General features: G+C 38.8%; 1 protein-coding gene across 47 annotated transcripts in view; it reads right to left on the bottom strand.

Annotated features, from left to right (window-relative positions):
• MADD (MAP kinase activating death domain) overlaps positions 1–18,583 on the bottom strand; it is a 79,258-nt gene that overhangs the window by 18,472 nt on the left and 42,203 nt on the right. For 23 of the 47 annotated variants that reach the window (XM_054066584.1, XM_054066583.1, XM_054066586.1 and 20 more), the window contains 11 exons: positions 18,136–18,342; positions 13,575–13,628; positions 10,522–10,619; positions 10,092–10,175; positions 6,540–6,698; positions 5,583–5,691; positions 4,977–5,039; positions 4,482–4,602; positions 3,228–3,333; positions 858–968; positions 18–125 (listed from right to left, as the gene is read on the bottom strand). In XM_054066584.1, the coding sequence (XP_053922559.1) occupies positions 18–125; positions 858–968; positions 3,228–3,333; positions 4,482–4,602; positions 4,977–5,039; positions 5,583–5,691; positions 6,540–6,698; positions 10,092–10,175; positions 10,522–10,619; positions 13,575–13,628; positions 18,136–18,342 (1,220 nt within the window). The remainder of the gene's footprint in view (positions 1–17; positions 126–857; positions 969–3,227; positions 3,334–4,481; positions 4,603–4,976; positions 5,040–5,582; positions 5,692–6,539; positions 6,699–10,091; positions 10,176–10,521; positions 10,620–13,574; positions 13,629–18,135; positions 18,343–18,583) is intronic. The other 24 variants (XM_054066589.1, XM_054066595.1, XM_054066600.1 and 21 more) reach the window with 3 other exon arrangements.

The following is an 18,583-nucleotide window of genomic DNA, read 5'->3' as shown; positions in this document are numbered from 1 at the left end:
ATCATTCTTGTTTCTACCTCCATGAAAAATATATCTCCTGTTGTGTCTGTCCCAGCATGTACTACAAAAGTCTGCTTCTTGATGTGGCGGCTGCCACTGGGTCTCACAGGGAGTTCCCGTCCATTCTAGGGAAAAAAAAATATGCAACCATAAATTAAATTTGAAACCCATTTCTCCTGATCTATTGAAAAAAAGTTCATTAGGTGACACTAGAAGCATTTTCAAGACAAGAGAGGATAAAGAAATACTGTTGACACAGCTGACTGGAGGCAATTTTGGACAAAGCCTTAAGTGAGATTCTTTAGTAAAGTTTAGTTTTAACAAGTGTGACTATGAAAGTTATCACAGCATACAAGAACATTCATACTGGTACCACACACAGTGTGGCGTAGTGACGTGTCCAGGTTCCAGTAACACTGCAGTAAACTGGTCTGCTTTTTCCCAGTTAATTTTAAGATAATTTTGTGTCCTTTCTGTGCATAAAACTAAGTATTAAATGTAATGTCTTATAATGACCTGGAAAGCAACAGAAAATTAAACACCTGTTACAGTCATAGCAAGAATAAAGGTTCCTGTCCACAAAATTGATATTAATAAAACATTAGGGTTGCATAGAACCGTGGTACTGAAGTGTCATGTTTATATGTTTTTGTATTGCAGTTCGAATTGATAACTGCATAATATAACACAAACAGGGTCATCCAATCGCAGTCTTTATTCTATACACATGAAGGTAGTGTTTAATAATTCAATTTAATTATTTTAAATATTTTAAATTAGTATTGCAGAGTATTTATAAATGTTTTTTCCTTCCCTGTAGCTCTCATGGATACATCACTCATTGCTGTTTTACTTACCAGATTGGCAAGTTTGTCTAGAATATCATTTATTTGCTGGCTGTGCACCAGTCCAATATGTGATTTTCCCATTAGACGACGCACCTTTTTCCTAATGTCATTCTTGTTCACCTAGGAAGTAGATATAAAGATAGTTACATACTCTTCTCTGTTCACAAGTGGCAACTGCTATCTCCCAAAATCAATATATCTTGGTTTCCATTGCTAAGACAGCAAGACAACTCATCTCCAGCTCAGTCATGCTAGGGCCTCTTCAGCACAGCAGTACTAGCAGAAGCTGCACATACGTTACTTTTCCCAGTTACTGTGCAAGTGATACTGTGCACAACAGATCTCCTGCCTACTTTTGCACAACAGTGCAGCAATTCAACTAACTTCCACTTCCAACTAGTGAAATCAAAAGCCTCAGTCCTCCATGTTGCCACTTATGTGATTGGTCTCACCTGCCAGTCTATCATCTCCACCTCTTCCTCTGCAAAGAGTTGGTTTAGTCAACTGTGAAGCCCTCGGCACAAGAAATATTAACACAAAGGTATGATATCTTTCAGAATTCTGACACCTTCATGATCTCTTTCCTGGTCACTAGGCCAGGGCTCTAACGAACATTTCCAGAAAGTCCTCAAACAGCAGCAGGTTCCTCCTGAAGATCAGCTTTAGGAAGCTCAGAAGCAAACCATTTCTGCCATTTCAAAAGGTTATTATGAATGCCAGCCATTGATACTAGAGGCTTCAAGACAGTACACTTACGCTTGAGCACTAACTTCAAGCTAGATTGGACATTCTTTTTACTCATATTGTGATTATGACTTAGTGCTATGGTGCATACAAAACAAACTCAACCTGCTTCCTTCCTTTAGCAGGAATTCTTTGCATTTGAAAGAAAGAATTGTATTTTTCAAGGTTTTTTTAATGTAAAAACTACTAGGCTCTGCTATCCCAAAACAAGAAAAAAAACTAAAATACAAAGATGTTGGGTCTGGAGGATTATGCTTGCCTTGACATGTCAGAAGAATTCACCTGTCTAGTAACAGAAAATCTTCAAGCTTTTCAGTTTCTACTAGAAGCTGCCCTAAGATGAGATACATTGATATAGTCTTTAGTCTCTTAAAGCCTTCACTCTACCTGCCTGAAAAAAACCCTACATACAGATAATATACACCAAATTCTAGATCCACCATTTTTTATCCCAAAACTGATAATCCGGGGGGAAAAAAGTAACCATAACAACAAAACAACGAAAAACAGCCCAACACTCCACAACCCTTCTTTTGCCCAATTCTTCATCCCATCCTCACTCTTCAGCATGTCTGAAGATGTGCTAAAAGAAACGATATTTTTATCACAACTCTCCCTGTATTCTCTTTTCATCTATAATCACAGGCCCAAAGTGATATAATTTTGAAAAGGCATAATATCCTGTTCGCCTCCTTATCTCTTTCCCCAGGAAACTCTTTTCTTGGGGATCTGATTATTTTCACTATATCAAAAGACACTCTTCACCTCTGCAACTAACTATCAACATCTGCCATGAGATAGCCCGTTTGAAATCAATTTTATTTGCTCTCCTCTTTTGCATCCTGTGATTAAAGTAACTGCACGGGTTATTATTACTTCAAGACTTGGCAGAAATGCATGTCCTAATAGTCACAGTCTTCTTCAGAAATAAACTAATTTAAAATATACTCAATTCTCATCTTAAAACTTACTTTCATATTCCATTTTTGTCAGGAAAAATCAGTACCTTCTTTCTGTCTCACCACTCCCCTCTCCCCCCAAAGAAAAAAATTACATACAGTAACTTCTTCCACTGGTTGGTTATCAGCCATTTTTTATGGAATGTGTTTCAGCTCCCTATATAAACAGTGAAAGTTCTCAAGTTCTTCAGGTGGGGTGTCACAAGAGAGGAATAGAGGGTCAGAATCACCTCCCTCACCCTGCTGGCCACGCTTCTTTTGATGCAGCCCAGGATACGGTTGGCCTTCTGAGCTGTGAGCACACACTGCTGGCTCATATCGAGCCTCTCATCAATCAGCAATTAGATTACATTAGAAGATTGTCTCTACTTAATTTATAATCATACACTTAAAAATAAGAATGTCCTCTAAAGTTACTAGTAGAAATAATAAATTTGTATTTTAAAGAGCAATGTATATGCACACCCGTTGCATAGAACTGTGTAAACTCAGATAGCATAACTCAAGGAATCTCCACAAACTGAAGCAATTTTTTCATTAGGATTAGATGTTTCGTAACTTTTTTTTATACTTCACTGTTCTAAGCTCTGTGAACAGAGATGCATGAGTTCAAGACAACACCAACAAAATATACTGCTTAATCTGCAATAATCTATTAAAAAGAAAAAAAAGTCACCTTTATCATAAGCATATAAGCAATCATATTATGCAGCAGTGTAGCCAACAAGCGGTCCTCATCATCCTCCAAACGCTTTCGATCATGTTCTCCCAGGGAAAGATACCTGCAAGAAGAGCTAGATCTGAAGCAGACTCACAGGCATTCTTCATCCAATTCACTAAAGCACCAGTAGTGGACAGATCACTATTTGTAAAGTGTATGACAAATAAAACCTACAGACCCACTAAGTCAAATGGGTATTTCCAGTAAAACACTGATCATTAATTAAATATTTCCATTTATTCTTAACTAGTTAAAGTAAATAACATCTACTCAGTGGGAAAGTTCCCAGTGGTCCACTGGGTTTATCCATTTCCTCTTTTCTGCAGCTGCAGCTCCATGACAATTAAAACTGCCAGAAGATAAATATACCTATAACTCAGTACAAGAGCTATTCACCTTTAAAGCTTATATGTAGCTGCAAGGCAGAATTCAACTAATGGACGAAGCGCACAGGCACTCTCTTTTTCCAGTAAGGTAGGTAGGTAGTGGAAAAAGAAACAGTTTTCAAACTGGCACCCCACAACCTAGTTCTTCTTTTGGCTACCAGATCCCACATTACATGATAGCATGGATGTAGGTCCTACAGCTGCAGGTGGTAGACAGAGCAAAGACTAATCAGATATTAACAGAGCTGAGGGGAAAAAAGAACCACAAGCAGATAGCGAAGACTGACATCCTAGAAGTAGGCTATCTTTAAGCAAGTACACAAATATTTCTAGGAAGTGGTTTCACTGTGGGTTTTTTGTTTGTTTAACTGTAAAATAAAAACACCTATAAGTGACTTCACATTTTGAGAAGGATCAAAATGCCGTTTCTATAGACATTTTATTCTTTCTCTTTATGTCAAAACACCAATATCTTCTGTTACTGCAGAATATAGTAAACTTGCCACAGAAATCTCTTGCTTTATTACTGATCTTGTCTATTCCATCTGTTCATGATTATGCTTACATTGCCCATTTCTCTGGAAATACACACTCTCCACAAGAGTTAAAAAAAGGTTATGTCACAACTGAAGATGATATTTCAGTGTCAGGAGATACTGGCCAGCACAGAGATAAAAGCCTTGCTTTTGAACAGTCAGGTGTAGTAACAAGGTTTACAAAGTGACAACAGCATGTTCAGTAGAATTAATTTATTATTTTTGATTTACTATTTCAGCCCTAAGTTAAACAATGAGGAAGAAAGAGGCCTGCTAAAGAACTTTACCTGTCAATCATCTCCTGAGGTCCCTGATCCATCCCCATTCCTTCTCTTTCTAACATCACAGCATCCAAAAAAGCATCTTCCCAGAACTGCATCTGGTCCCACAAAGTTGAACGTTCTTTGCCTACGCAATGTATATAAAAATTGAGCATTTATTCCAATTATTCCAGTCAAATACTTTAAGATAAGTTCCTGTTCCTTCCCACTCCTTGAAAATACCACAAGCAAACACACAATTAATCCATATTTAGAAAAAAAAAAATGACAAGCAATATCACAACAAAAGAAAAGTGTAAAAGAGTAGACACAACATATCTTTCATTCTAATTCACAGTATAATCTTTTCAAACCCTTACACAAAAGTATCCCTCATCTCTATTCTGTAAGAGGTATATCTTCTTCCATATAGTGTTAACACTGTCCAAAAGAGACAGGAATATCTCACACAAACACAGATCATGGCAAACACACAGAGAAGTGGAAAGATAAGATTATTACTCATAGAGAAGGTTTCCATTGCAGCATCCTCTAACTGGTCCCAGACAGATCCTTTATCCCTACCTGCACCATTCCAAGCAGGTAGGAACGATAAATGGAAAGGATGAAAAACACAGGAAGAGAGAGCTCTTGATTAACAGCAAGTTCAGATGAAATATATTTCAAAAAAGCCCAAATACCCCTAATTCAAGGATACACTCAACAGCTGTTACCATGCTGAGTTTAGAAGCCCCGTTCAATGACTGAGGCTGAAGAATCTTTTTTAAACATTAGTGATACATTTCAGCCTTTCAGGGACAGCCAAGTAAGTTTTTTCCCCTCCTTTTCCAACACTTTAAAGAATTTATATTGAAGAACAGCAAGAGACTTGAACAAACTAAATTTTATGCAAACTATATCACTCACATCCATCTCCTCTTACTCAATGTTCCCAGCAAGTCTGAGGCTTTACTCTGAATGGCCAGATGTGATTCCTTGTTCTACCAGTACAGACACAGCAAGTGATTAAAAACTCTCTGGGAATATAAAAATTCCAGTCTGTCCCAGACATGAGTTCACCTGAATTTCAGTCTAAAAGATCCTCTTCCCGCAAAAAAAATAGGTTACCCAAAAGTCCTTCATAGAGATAGACACGCTGGTTCCCATCCTCTGGACACCTCCCTGGAGTACTGCCTTTGCCATCCTTCACATTCTGCTTCAGGTTGTGAGACTTTGCCTGCAAATAATACAAGAGTTGTCAGACAATTTAACTCTGTGCCCTGTGGGGCTGCTTCTTGCATTTCACTGTTGTACTTAACAGATGCAGTTTGCAAGCTTTTACAATCTTATCGGGATTATAAAATAATGACCACAGTGAGACCCACCGTATCGCACTGCAAATTGTTTTCATATTTGGCTGACAGCTTCATTTAGCCAAATTGAGTATATAATTATTTTATTGGTAAGATGTATATTAGAGGTTATAGCCAATAATCAAGGACCTTAACAAACAAAATTAACAAGAACTGCTCTCAGATAATTTGAATTTTACTGCATACAGATCTTCCCACTAGGGAAATGCATTTAAAAGTTATGATTACCCTTCAAATAGGATTAAAGTAATGTTTTAAAGAAACAGAACAGCTGATAAACCTACGTCCTCTTCCTGTATCAAACAGCTGCTCCTAAAAAACGGGGAAACCAATTCGTCTTAGTTAAGCAAGGTTGAACAATGCCCATCAATGATGTTTTGCCTCTGAAGGGCAATTAAATGTCCATTTGGTTCAGAGAAATACTGAACAAGGGGGAATTAAATATTGCTAGAACCTGTAACATGGTGTGACATGTGAATCGACTATTCTCAAAGAACCGTATATTGCACAAGAGATGAAGAAGTGTATGTGGATCCATACAAAATACATCTTTCATATTTTAATATCGTAAGTCATTGTGGATTAGCCCTTGGCACAGAGCAGAGAACCTTTTCCATGCATGCACACACATTGAAATGATTACTGTACAAGATTTAATTAAAAAAAAAAAAAAAAAAGAAAAGTAAAAAAGGGAAGTCTGTAATGCCCTTACAAAGATAGAGCTAGTAGCAGAGTTTGTCTCAATTTCACTGTCTGACACAGTGCCTCTGGATCCTGTCAAATTACCACCATTTTCCACACTCGGACCATCACCAGCATTGCTACTCAAGTCACTATCTGCTCCTAACGTCTCTCCGGAACTGTTACTAACCTGTGGAGAAAAATAAAGCTGTTACTTTCAGTAGATAAAGACACTGTGGAGAGAAAAGCTCTAAAATGTTTCTTCCTAAGGCACAAAACAAGAACGAGTACAACTGAAGGCCACATTTTCCCTTTCTCCTTCAATAACATTATCTTCTCATAAAATCTTACTCTGCAGAAAAGAAGATGAAGAAAGACTTTAAAGGCCCTTCAGAAAAATCACAGAATTGTTTAGGTTGGAAGGGATCTGTTAAGATCATCTACAGATGAACCTCTGCCCCACTAAAGCAGGGTCATGTACAGTACATTGCTGAGAATCATACTCAGCCAGGTTTTTTAAATATCCACAGATGGAAAACCTACAACCTGTCTGCATAATCTGTTCCAGTATTTGACCATGCTCAAACCAAAAAAAAATCCTTTCTGTGTTCAGATGTGCTTTAATTTTTGCACGGACTGCCTCTTGGTCTGTCAGTGGGTACTACAAAGAAGAGTCTGTCTCCCTTGCCTTCATTCCCTCCCATCAGGTATTTATACCCATTGAATAAGATCTTTCCTTGAGTCTTCTCTTCTCCCGACTGCAAGCTCAACTCTCTCGGTGTCTCCTCTCATGAAAGACGCTCCATCCCTTAATCATCTTTGTGGCCCAGAGATGAACTCACTCCAGTGAGTCCTTATTCTTCTTGTATTGGGGAGCACAGAACTGGATATAATACTCCAGATGCAGCCTCACCAAAGCTGAGTAAAGTGCAAGGATCACCTCCCACCACCTGCTGACAATGCTTTTTCTAATACAGCCCAGAATTCTGTTGGCCTTTTCATCCATGAGGGTGCATTGCTGGCTCACACTCAGCTTGTTGTTCACCAGGATCCCAAAGTCCTTCCCAACAAAGTTGCCTTCCAGTCAGTCAGCACCCAGTGTGTACTGGTGCCTGGGGTTATTCTTCCACCCTATCAGATGTAGGATGCGGCATTTTCCCCTTGTTGAACTTCATAGATTCTTCTCTGCACAGTTCTCAAGGCTGTTGAGCCTCCATCGTCTGAACGGTGGCACAACCATCACATGTGGTCATCATTCCTCCCAGCTTTGTATTATCTGTGTAATTACTCTATATCATCATCCAGGTCATCAATGAAGATGCTGAATGCTACTGGCCCCAGTACTGGCTCCAGGGGTATGCTATCAGAGACTTGTTTCCAGCTGGACTATGTGCCACGGATCACAACTCTCTAGGCCCAGTCATTCAGCCAGTTTTCACCCATGCTTTGCTAGCTTGTCCATTCAACAGGAGAGACTGTCAAATGCCTTACCGAAGTTGAGGTAAACAACATCTGCTGCTTTCCCCTCATCCACCAAGCTAGTAAACTCACTGTAGAAGGCTATCATGTTATTTAAGCAAGCCTCTGTAAATCCATGATGACTAATCTCCTTTACCCTCTCATCTTATGTGTGTTTGGAAAAGTTTTCCAGGAAGATTTTCCCCTTCACCTCTCCAAAGGACTAAGGTGAGGCTGGCCAGCCTGTAGCTCACCAGCTCCCCTTTTTGCCCTTCTTGAAGATAAGAATGATATTTACTGGTTTCCAGTCTTCAAGAACCTCTCCTAATTACCAGGAGTGTTCAGAGACAATTGAGAGCAGCCCCACAAGGGCATTAGCCAGCTCCCTCAGTGCTTCTGGCTGCAGCCCCTCAGGAACCACTGATTTACACATTTCCAGTTTGAAGTGCTCTCTAGCCTCATCATCCTCCAGCAAGGGTAGGTCTTTCTTGTTCCAGACTTATCCTCTGATCTCAGGAGCCTGGGAATCCTTAAGGCTAATCTTACTGGTATAGACTGATGCAAAGAATGCCCCAAGTACCTCAGTCTTTTCCATCTGTCACCAATTCCCCTACCTCACTCCGCATCAGGCCCACATTTTCCCCAGTCCCCTCTCTCGCTGCTTTTGTATTTGTAGAATCCTTTCTTGTTTCCATTCATATTCCTGGTCAGATTCAACTCCGGGTCCACACTGGCTTTCCAAACCCTATCCCTGCAAGATGAGACTCTCCTCCTGGATCACCTGCTCCTGCTTCCCCCTCCAGCACACTTCCTTTTTATGGCAGAGTTCAGTTAGGAACTGTTTGCTCATTCATGCAGGCCTCTTGGTGCCTTTGCTTGGTTTCCTACTTGTCAGGATGGGCCTTTCTTGATTTTAGAGGACATACTTGAATATCAATCAGCTCTTCTAGACTCTTCCTCTATCTGGGGCAGTAGCCCATAGAATAGAATTTCTCGGTCCATCAGAGAAAGACAATAAGAGTATTATTCTTGTTACAGGCTGGGAAAATAGCATGGAAAGCCAGATATTCACAGATATGCAGGAGTTTAGGCAGAAGAAAAACTGACAACAACAATAACAAAAAGGAAAGTTCCTTGGGTTTTGTCCCTGGAATATGCCATATTGTGGCATATTCCAGGGACCATAAGTGGTAGGGAGAAGGATCTTTTTTTTTCCTGAATGCATTCCTGCTGCCTTTCCCTCTAGGCCCTATAGCTGATAAGAAAGCAAGCAGACATATTTTGATATGATTCAAATGCTTTAAGGTAATATATTAGAAAGCTTGTTCTTGTTTTTAATGCATCAAAATATCTGCCTTATTTGTTCTCAGGTTATGTGGGAATATAACGGAAGACTGGCGAGGAGGATTACAATCACATTCAAGTGACTTGCAGCTGGAATGAACTAAAATACATATATCATACTAATTGTTATTTAGACTTGTGCACTTGACAAGTAGAACCTCTGTGTTTAGATAACACAGGCCTGTGAAACTTAAGGCCATACAGCGTGCTTGGGATTCCGGCCCTGCTGTGAGAAAGACTGAAAGACTCTGCTTTTCCCTGATTAACACAGACAAAGCAGCAGTTTGGACACACACACTAGCAAAGAACAACTTCAGACACATACTTAGCTAGCAAAAACAAAGCTCCACAGTGTCTGTGTTCCTGCTTGCATTCCTTCTGCCTGTCTGCTGCTTTCCAGAGTTGCTCTAGATCATGAGGTAACGGAAATAATTTATTCTTTTCATTTTATCTGTGGTTTTGGTGTTGTTTCTGCGTTTTGCTTGTGTTTGGCTCACATAGGTTACATTTTTGAACTTCTACACCAATATGTAGGAATATGTAACAGCAATGAGCATTATATGTGAAGGATGTAATCTGCTGTGAATAAAGCACCATGTATGTTCTTTCAGACATGCATGCTTTCCACTCACTAAGAGACTCTAGAGAGAGAACTCATAGACGTACATTATGCATGCGTGACAGTATACAGCTGTACCACACAAAATTTAGGCATGAAATGCCCTCTCCCACTTTAACAAGCAGCAAATGACATCAAGATTTCACTTTGTGCATATCCTACCACTGTGCTAACTTCAGAATCCTGGCTTGTACTTCGGACCATAACTGCTGGTCCTCCACTGGGAATAGAGTCGAAATCACTCTTCTGCAATCAAAACATATAAAGGACAGGAAGAAAAGTCACATTAGTTTTTATCATAAGGAGAGAACATCACTTCTTATTCCTTTGGAGTCTTGAGTCAAACACCTTATGCTTCCTTGCTTTATTTAGGTAACCAAATAGAAACGATTGCCTGCATGTCAAAAAGATCACGGAGTCATACAATTGAGGAGTTCACAAAGATCAGTCCCCTACAGGAAATAGGGAAGAAATGTTATGGAACAAGTCTTTCAAGAATGCTCAAATGCTAGAATTCTTCCCCAAATTAAGTAGTGCATAGAAGAATCCTCTCTCTTACCACCAAAATAAAGCAAGCATAGGAGCCACTGACCTGAGAACCTGAGGCCAAACTGAGGCCACTGTCTGCACTGATTTGGGATTTTTTCTCATCCGTTTCTCCCAAATCAAAGTGTTTCACACCTTCTGGCCCTAAACAAAGAGAAGAGTAAATCATTACTGTACCAAGAAAAAAAAATATGGCAGAAAGCAGATGACAGACTGAAAGCAGGCACAGTACCAAGAAAATAATTTTGCTTTCTCGTTCTTTTGATATCTTTTACTCCTTGACACTGTAAACAACGTCAGCAGGACACATCTGCCATTTTTCAAATGTTAGTTTGAATTTCAAATACTCCAAAGGCCGAGTCAAGGAGTAATTATTATTAAACAGTACCTTCGTTAGCCATTCAAAAGAGAAAAGAGGACAGACAAAGGTCAAGTAGCTTCCAGTTACAATAACACATGCAGAGCAGTTGCCATACAACTCTTGGAAGCCACTTTCTTGATTCTTGATAAAATAAAGGAAACTTATTTACTTAGAGTGAGAATCTTTTTTGAACAGCTAATTGCTCAAAGTCCTGGACTGAGCTAATTAGGTTGCCTGTCACAACTACCTAAGCAAAAATCAGGCAACACATGACAAGAATATAAACTGCGACAACTGGTATTATATCAGTACGAATTTCAAGGAAGAAGTTGTATGATGCTGTACTTCACAAAAATTCCCAAATTACATTAACAAATGGCTCTCCAGAGTTGGCAATCACATAGGTCAGTAGTGAGAGAGGGAATCAGCAAGTATTATGTCATGCATTCATTAACCCACCAATCCAAAAACAAAAAAAGGGGAAAAAAAGGATAAAGAACTTTGTGTTTGATTTCCCATGCAGTTCTAGAATCATATCATCTATAGGCCTCTGATGGGATGGCAGAAGGAAAAGAGAATGATGGAGAGGTAGAGCCTGAAAGAAATTTGGATAAGCACTGAACAAGGTAAGTAACGAGGCAAGAAAAGAATGTTATAGACTGTACATAGAACATCACTACTCTCAGAAAGGGGAAGAGACTGAATGCAACACTTCTGCCATATCCATATCTGCCAACTATTCAGTAACAGGAAGACATGATCAGCAGCTGAAATATATGTATTACATACCCATGACTATATTCAGTATCTTTAAGCAAACAATGCCACTATCTCTTAGAACCACTGATTGCAAGAACCTGGGAATTATGAAGATGTTTGCATTATATGTAATATTGGAGAGGGTAAGACAGCGAAAAGGAAAGAAAAAGGGAAGGGAGGAGAGAGAGAGAGAGAAGGATAATATACAAAGATTTGTGGGAGTGAGTTTGAGATGGTATGTAAATTCATGAATAGCAAAGCCATAAGCAGGCTGTGCAGACTCATTCAACTAGCTTACTATCCAATCACCAATTCTCCATGTGAAGTACTGTACAGAAAGTGTTCTTCATTTGTTATAGTATTCTGCCTCTAAATCCATATGCATTAGTCACTATATATCAAATCATCACAGATTTTAACAAAGTCTAAACAAAATAAGAAAAATAACTAAAAACGTCCTTTCTAAGAATTTGGAATCTTATCTTCCACTGAAATATACACTGTTCACTTCTAGAACTCTATTTCCACTCATTCAAATGGCCACTATGTCTAGTCCTGAATAACAATGCAGCAAAAAGTTTCATATCTCATTACTACAGCAAGAATACTAAACTTCAGCTCTGTGTTTTAAGCAATTTAACAGTTTCCTGTCCCAACACACAACTCGGATCTATTTCTGGCAATTTGACTTTTAAAGCAAGTGAAACTGACTCAAGCAGTTTGGGTATTTGACAGCAGTGGGCAATACTAAGTTTAAGGAGCACAATATCCACAACACCATTGTTTTCACTGACATTCATAAAGCTCCCCCTCCCTTCTTTATGGAGTTGTAAACCTAACACATAAACTACTAAAACGCCATTTTATCTCTCCCAATGTAGGCACATATCCAAAAGGCTCAGTCTGGGAGACCAGGTGTGTGCATGTGCTATGTGTTTGCCTCACACACACTCCTGCCTCAGCAGAAAGCAATTGAGATCTTAAATGTAATAAGCTGTACTGCAGAGATGCCCCATTTGCCCCATTCTCACTGAACTAACTCCCAATGCTCGCTTTAACTGAGGAGCCTAAAACTAATGCAGCAAATCCAGGTCTAGCCAGAATGTCAGGAATTTTCATTCATTCATTTTAGCTATTAATCCTTCCCAATCTTCAGTCTGTAAAAGGAGCATCAGCTTTGCAAAGTAGAAACTACACTTGAAATACCTACACATCACGGTTATTATGAACTGGCTATTGTCCTTACGTCATACGTCCCTATTTACAACAGTGATAACCAAAAGAGCAAAAACTTGTACTCCACCTGCAGATAACATATATTTGATATTTTATTCAGTATCACATTTCAATAGATGTTAAGATTTGTGTAGATTTTGATTCCTTATATGAGGCAATTCTCTAATAGCCATCACTAAATACAATTCTTCACATACACCTTCTCTCTCCCCCTCAAAAGTATTTCTTGTTGCAGACTGACTGTAGTCATAAACTGTTCATGGTTGATGCCAAGGTAGGTTACCTTGTTATCTACAAAATTTGCCATCCCATGGCTTAAAAGAACAGAGAATTCTTCATTCCAGTAACATTCAGTCAATTAATCAATACATTCATGTCAAAGACTTGTTAAGCAAAACTAGTCTTTAACCTTTAAGAAAGGAGATGGAATATCTTAAAATGCTTCCATAGATATCTGATATGGGGAAGATGCAGAATATCTGCTTCCCCTTCTTTGAAGAAGGCAACATTCAGGGGAGGAAAAAAAGAAAGAAAAAAAAAAGAAAAAGAGACATTTGTATACGATTTCCCCAAGACAAACTGATCTGTTTGGTCTCCTCTATGGAGCAGGCTTTCTTGATAGACCTTTGTTCTTGTGGGCATAAAAACTATGTGCCATAGATGCAAGCTCACCCTGCACCTGGGGAGTTGGCAGTTATGGGGAGGCTAGAGGAGTCAGTTTCTACATTTCTTAATTTCCTTACTCGTTTTTTCCAAAGATTTTTGCTTTTTCACCTCCTGGTGCTTGTTCCACAATTCTACCCAAGATGCATTGAAAGCAGGAGAGAAAGAGAAAGAGTCAGCGGCTGGTCAGACAGGTGAAAATGGGGAAAAATATTTGAAACAAAAACCCCACCCCTTCATCTCAAAAAAAAAAAAGCAGAAATTTAGAATAGCTACTGAGTGAAGGGTTAATAAACAGCATCTTACAAGAAATCAATACCAGGAATTGAACACTGCATCATCTCTCACACACAGAATTCAAATGTTAGAGATGACTTCATACAGTGAATCCATTAAGGAAAAACAGCTATTATGAAAACATACAATGCAATTAAATCACCTTTCCTGAGAAAAGCCTTTAAGACTGTCAGGTATTTACTCCTCCAAAACTCAGGCATCACAGAAGCTCTAATTAACAGGAACATTTTAATGTCTCTAGTTTATTTCATTGGAAGAAAAAGGCACAAAACCAGCAGCAGCAATATCAAGTAAATTAAAACCATAGGATAACACAATATTTAACCAATCTTAAAAATTATCACAAAGTTTACAAGTACAAATCATTTTTGACCTTGCAGCATTCTCAATAAATGCTTGGCTCTGCCTGTCAACCAGTCCTACATGCAAAAAGCTGAACTTCTCTGCACCTACTTGTTCCTATCAGGATATAAAGAATGGAAAGTGGAAGAAGAAGAAAAAAATGAGCAAGATACCAGTCATCCTTAACGCCAACTTCCAAAATTCAAATTAGGTCACTAATTCAAATTCGGTATTCCAAGTCAAAGAATTCCATAGGAGGATACAATGCAGAGAAAAGGAAAAGGTCCAAAGTCTACACACACTTTTTTAATTTGCAGCATAGCCCTGCGGCAAAATAGTGATGAAGCACCTGCACCCTTCTGTCACTCACATTCCTTAGCCCTCTGAAACACAGCCATCTTTTCTGCTCAGAAACATCAGACCACTCCAGGTGCTGGCCTGCTGGTCAAAGAAAACATTACAACTTGACATGCTGAACTGATTCTGCACACTGGGCACTGTTCTCTCTCGCTAGCATGGTTAAAACTGGGAATACTACAGAGAAAGATACTCTTAGAAAAGCAGCAAAGGGAAGGAAAAAGAAGTAAAATATTTTTCAACTGCTCTTCAAGAAAACTTGATGAGCAACTAAAAGGCCACTTGAAATGTGTCAGAAACCCATCCCACCTTGAAAATGGCAGAAATTAGGGCAAGACAGACTCTAAAAAAAGTTCCATTTAGCTAAATGTCTACTGAAAAAAAATATTAACAAAGTACAGTGTTACAATTGTGGAGGAAGGCTCCAAAGTACTATCATTAAAGGCATCAGGAGCAAGGCAAATGTAGCAAGGAAGAAAAAGCTAGAAAAACAGCTGCTAGCCAACTGATTTCTATATCTGCTTCATGATTGATGGATGTTCCTTCAACTTTCGTAAGTACACAGATGGATAAGATAAAATTGCTTAGGGATCCAAACAGCATCCTATAGGCTTATCTAACAGAGCAGACACTGACACATATAACAGTCTCTATACAATATTCTGAATTTGTTTGTTAAAGGCCTTTGAAAACATCAGACCCTGTAAGTTCTCAGTCTGCATGGCTTTACTTTAAAAAAACACCAGCCTGACAGCTACAATACCTGCTATCAAATTACCTTTAGCTTAGTTGCTTGTTAACTCAGGGTAAAATATATCCTACCACATTAAAAGCAGCCTAGATTTCACTCTCAATTACTTTGTCAAAGAAGAGAAGGAAAACCTCAAATAAACTCAAGGGGCATAAAATACTATGCCTGTGATTTTGTAATATGAGTCTGAACAGGACAGAAAGGATCTGATGCAGTCAAAGTAGATATTACAATCTTTTCTGTGTCAAAAGACTGTCAAAATAAAGTGATCTGCCAGCATTAAACAATTATTTTAAAAGTAGTAATAGAAACTTCAGTAAGTACTGACATTTTCATTAACAGTTACCACAAATATGTAATAAAACCAAGCTGACCACTAACATACTGGGAGAAACTATCAGCTATCAACTTTAAAGCCACCAAAGTCCTAACAAAAAGGCTAACGCTACAGGTGATGACCATGAACCCTGGAAGACAATTCCGTAAGTAAGCAAATAATGGGTAATCTTTTAGGAAACAAAGTATCACAAGCACCTTTTTCACAATGAATTTCCTAAATAAGTAATTTTTAAGGAACAGCAAAGATCAATCCTCAACTGATAAAAATCCATCGCTCTACCTTGGAAATAAGAACTTTGAATACCAACAGCCTTCCCTGTTACAATGTAGGAGCATCCTACACACTTCAGAGGTATGCAAGAAATATGAACTTTCTGAAAAGTGAACAAGAAAAGGGGTCAAAGCAGGAACATATAATCTTGAACTTTTTGGAAAACTTTTCAAGCTTCTGGCAGTTATTCCTCTAGCATAAGAAAACTGCACATTCAGCTACCATACCTCTAGATCTCAGAGATGAAGTTTAATCGCCACACTAACACACACTTTAGGTACTGCTATTGCAAACAGTGCCTTCTGTGATTTTCCTTCATCACGTCGATGACTTCTCAATCTAGTATTTTCTCTTGTAACTAGGTCAAACAGCTAGCAGCCAAATTTGTATCTTGTCCACACAATACCAACAGATTCATCAAGAGATTTTTACATATCTGCAACCTGAGGCTGTAAGCATCTTCCAAACTTCATAGAATCAAGGAACTGCTGAGGTCCAAAACAATTTCTGGAGATGGTCTAGTCAAATCTCTGTTTTCAAAGCAGGGTCAATTAGAGCAGGCTGCCAAAGGACCATGTCCAGTCAGGTGTTCACTACCTCCATAGATGGAGAATCCACAACCTTTCCAGGCAAACTGTTCCAGTGTTGGATCATCTTCACACAAAACCAGTTTTGGTCATGTTTAAATACAATTATTTACAAGTAATTCATTATTTCAGCAACATGTAAATGTTTACCACATGCTTCTTCCCTGAAGAAGTTAGTTAGTCTGCACTTCACTGCAAAGGGAAATTCAGCCTAGCCATGACTAATTCTCTAAATTTAAGTAAATTCCCTCTACTTCTAGATCTCAAGAGTGAGATGAATATGGACATTACACTGTTTTCACAGCGATTTCTTAAAGACTGACTGGCATAGTGGCTCATGGTTCTTTATGACAGACAAAAACAGAAGAAAAAGGCTTCATAAAAAACATTAAAGTCTTTCAAAACTTTGATCAGTTCTGATGAAACGATGTGGTTCTTGTAACTTTGCCTCATAGAAAACCAGTCGAAATTACTAGATCACTAGAAGCACCAGTAAGAAATTACCTGTTGCCTATCCTTGAACACTGCAAATTGTTTAAAGTCAATATTCTGGCAACACAAGTTAACACAACATATTAAGTAGCACTTCTGAAATGCACGTCTTATGAGGCTTCACAAACATGGACTCTCCAACCTCTACAATCACCATTTCTATGAGGCTTTAATTTCATCTGAAAGAAAGAAGCAGTCCTGGCAATCCAATTAAAAGATCTCTCTACATTCTTTAAAAGAACGCCAGCTTAGCGTCTGTTCTATTCTTAGCTGTGTCAAAAGCATAATTTAATTTTTCTCTTTTCTGCAGAAACAAAATTAAGTACCCAGACTACTAAACTGAAATGCTGGAAATCTGAATCTCTTTTAGCTCCCTGACGGATTTCCAAACAGGGTGCAAGAGTAGATTCTTGGACTTGACAAAATATTTCCTGCACACGCTGATTGTACTTTTCTCTTGTTTACAATCCACAGCAGGGTGGATCCAACCAAAATATTTTTTTCCTTTTTTTCTTCCCTCCCCCTCCAAAATCTGTAAAGCCCATTTTAGGTAAAACAGTTTAAAGCCGATCTCTAACTTTTTCCAAGGCACAGGGAAAAGCTGCATCAGCTAAGAAATTAGACTGGGAAAATTTCCAGTGGCCAGCCTAGCGGATGCTGTTTAGAAGGACACGCATTCTGTTTGCTATTGCATAGAAGGAATATCCATCAGTCCTGTGCACTGAAACTGTAAAACTACAACTAAAATCTTTTTTTCCCTTTTTATTATTAACTATCAGTAGGATCCTGGGTCCCACTTATATAAGAATGCAATCTAGATAATCCACAGGTAGTCAGTAATGATTAGAAACCTTTTGTTTCACGTAGTCCCTTCCACAATTGCCCTTTCCAAAGTCCTGCTGGCCCTGTCTCCTTTTTGCCATTTCCTGTTGCTTGAAAACATCAATCACAGAGCAAAAAATATACGTTGTCAAAAGCGTAATTAATTCATGAACAATTAAGATGAGCAAGCTTCTAGGAGAAAACTGCCTGGATAGTTTATCCAAGAGTAGAGTGAAAATACGTATGATCGTTTCTTGTGATCCAAAGTGTAAATGAAGCATGTTACAGCAGCAATGTAGCGTGTCAAAATGGAGAGAATGCAAATAGAACCTAATGCTAAAATAGAAGTCCCTCCTGCACTTCACATGCACCTTAATACACACCAATAGAAGCAATAAAATTTTCTTCCTTTAGACTCCTTGTGTCAAACTCCCTTGGCCCTTTGCCTGCAGGGCTTGGTGCCTTTGGCATCAGCTGAGGTACCAGCAGCTGCCTCGCAGGTTTTGGCTCCGCTCTCGGCGATGATGCAGAATCCTTGCCAATTGGTGTGACAGATCCATCTGTTGGACTTCGTTTCCTCTTTTCTGGTTCTTTAAAGAAAAAAAAATAAAGCATTAGGGAAAAAGAAAGAAAAACACGAAGTAAAAAGGAAATGAGAATAGGAAAAGGAAAGCAAGACAGATGGTCCCACCTAGATCATTAAGCCTAGCACAGTCCCTCAGTTGTTCCCACAGATTACCATGGCTTGCAGATAGTCTGATACAATGGTGGAAACAGTAGAGGAGAAAGCCAGAGAGCTGGGTTTGGGTACTTGAAATTATCTCCTTCCTA

The sequence above is a fragment of the Cuculus canorus genome, chromosome 5, assembly GCF_017976375.1.
Source record: "Cuculus canorus isolate bCucCan1 chromosome 5, bCucCan1.pri, whole genome shotgun sequence".
NCBI classification, from domain to species: Eukaryota; Metazoa; Chordata; class Aves; order Cuculiformes; family Cuculidae; genus Cuculus; species Cuculus canorus.
The sequence above is the reverse complement of the archived record's forward strand: the minus strand, read 5'-3'. Positions and strand labels throughout refer to the sequence as shown.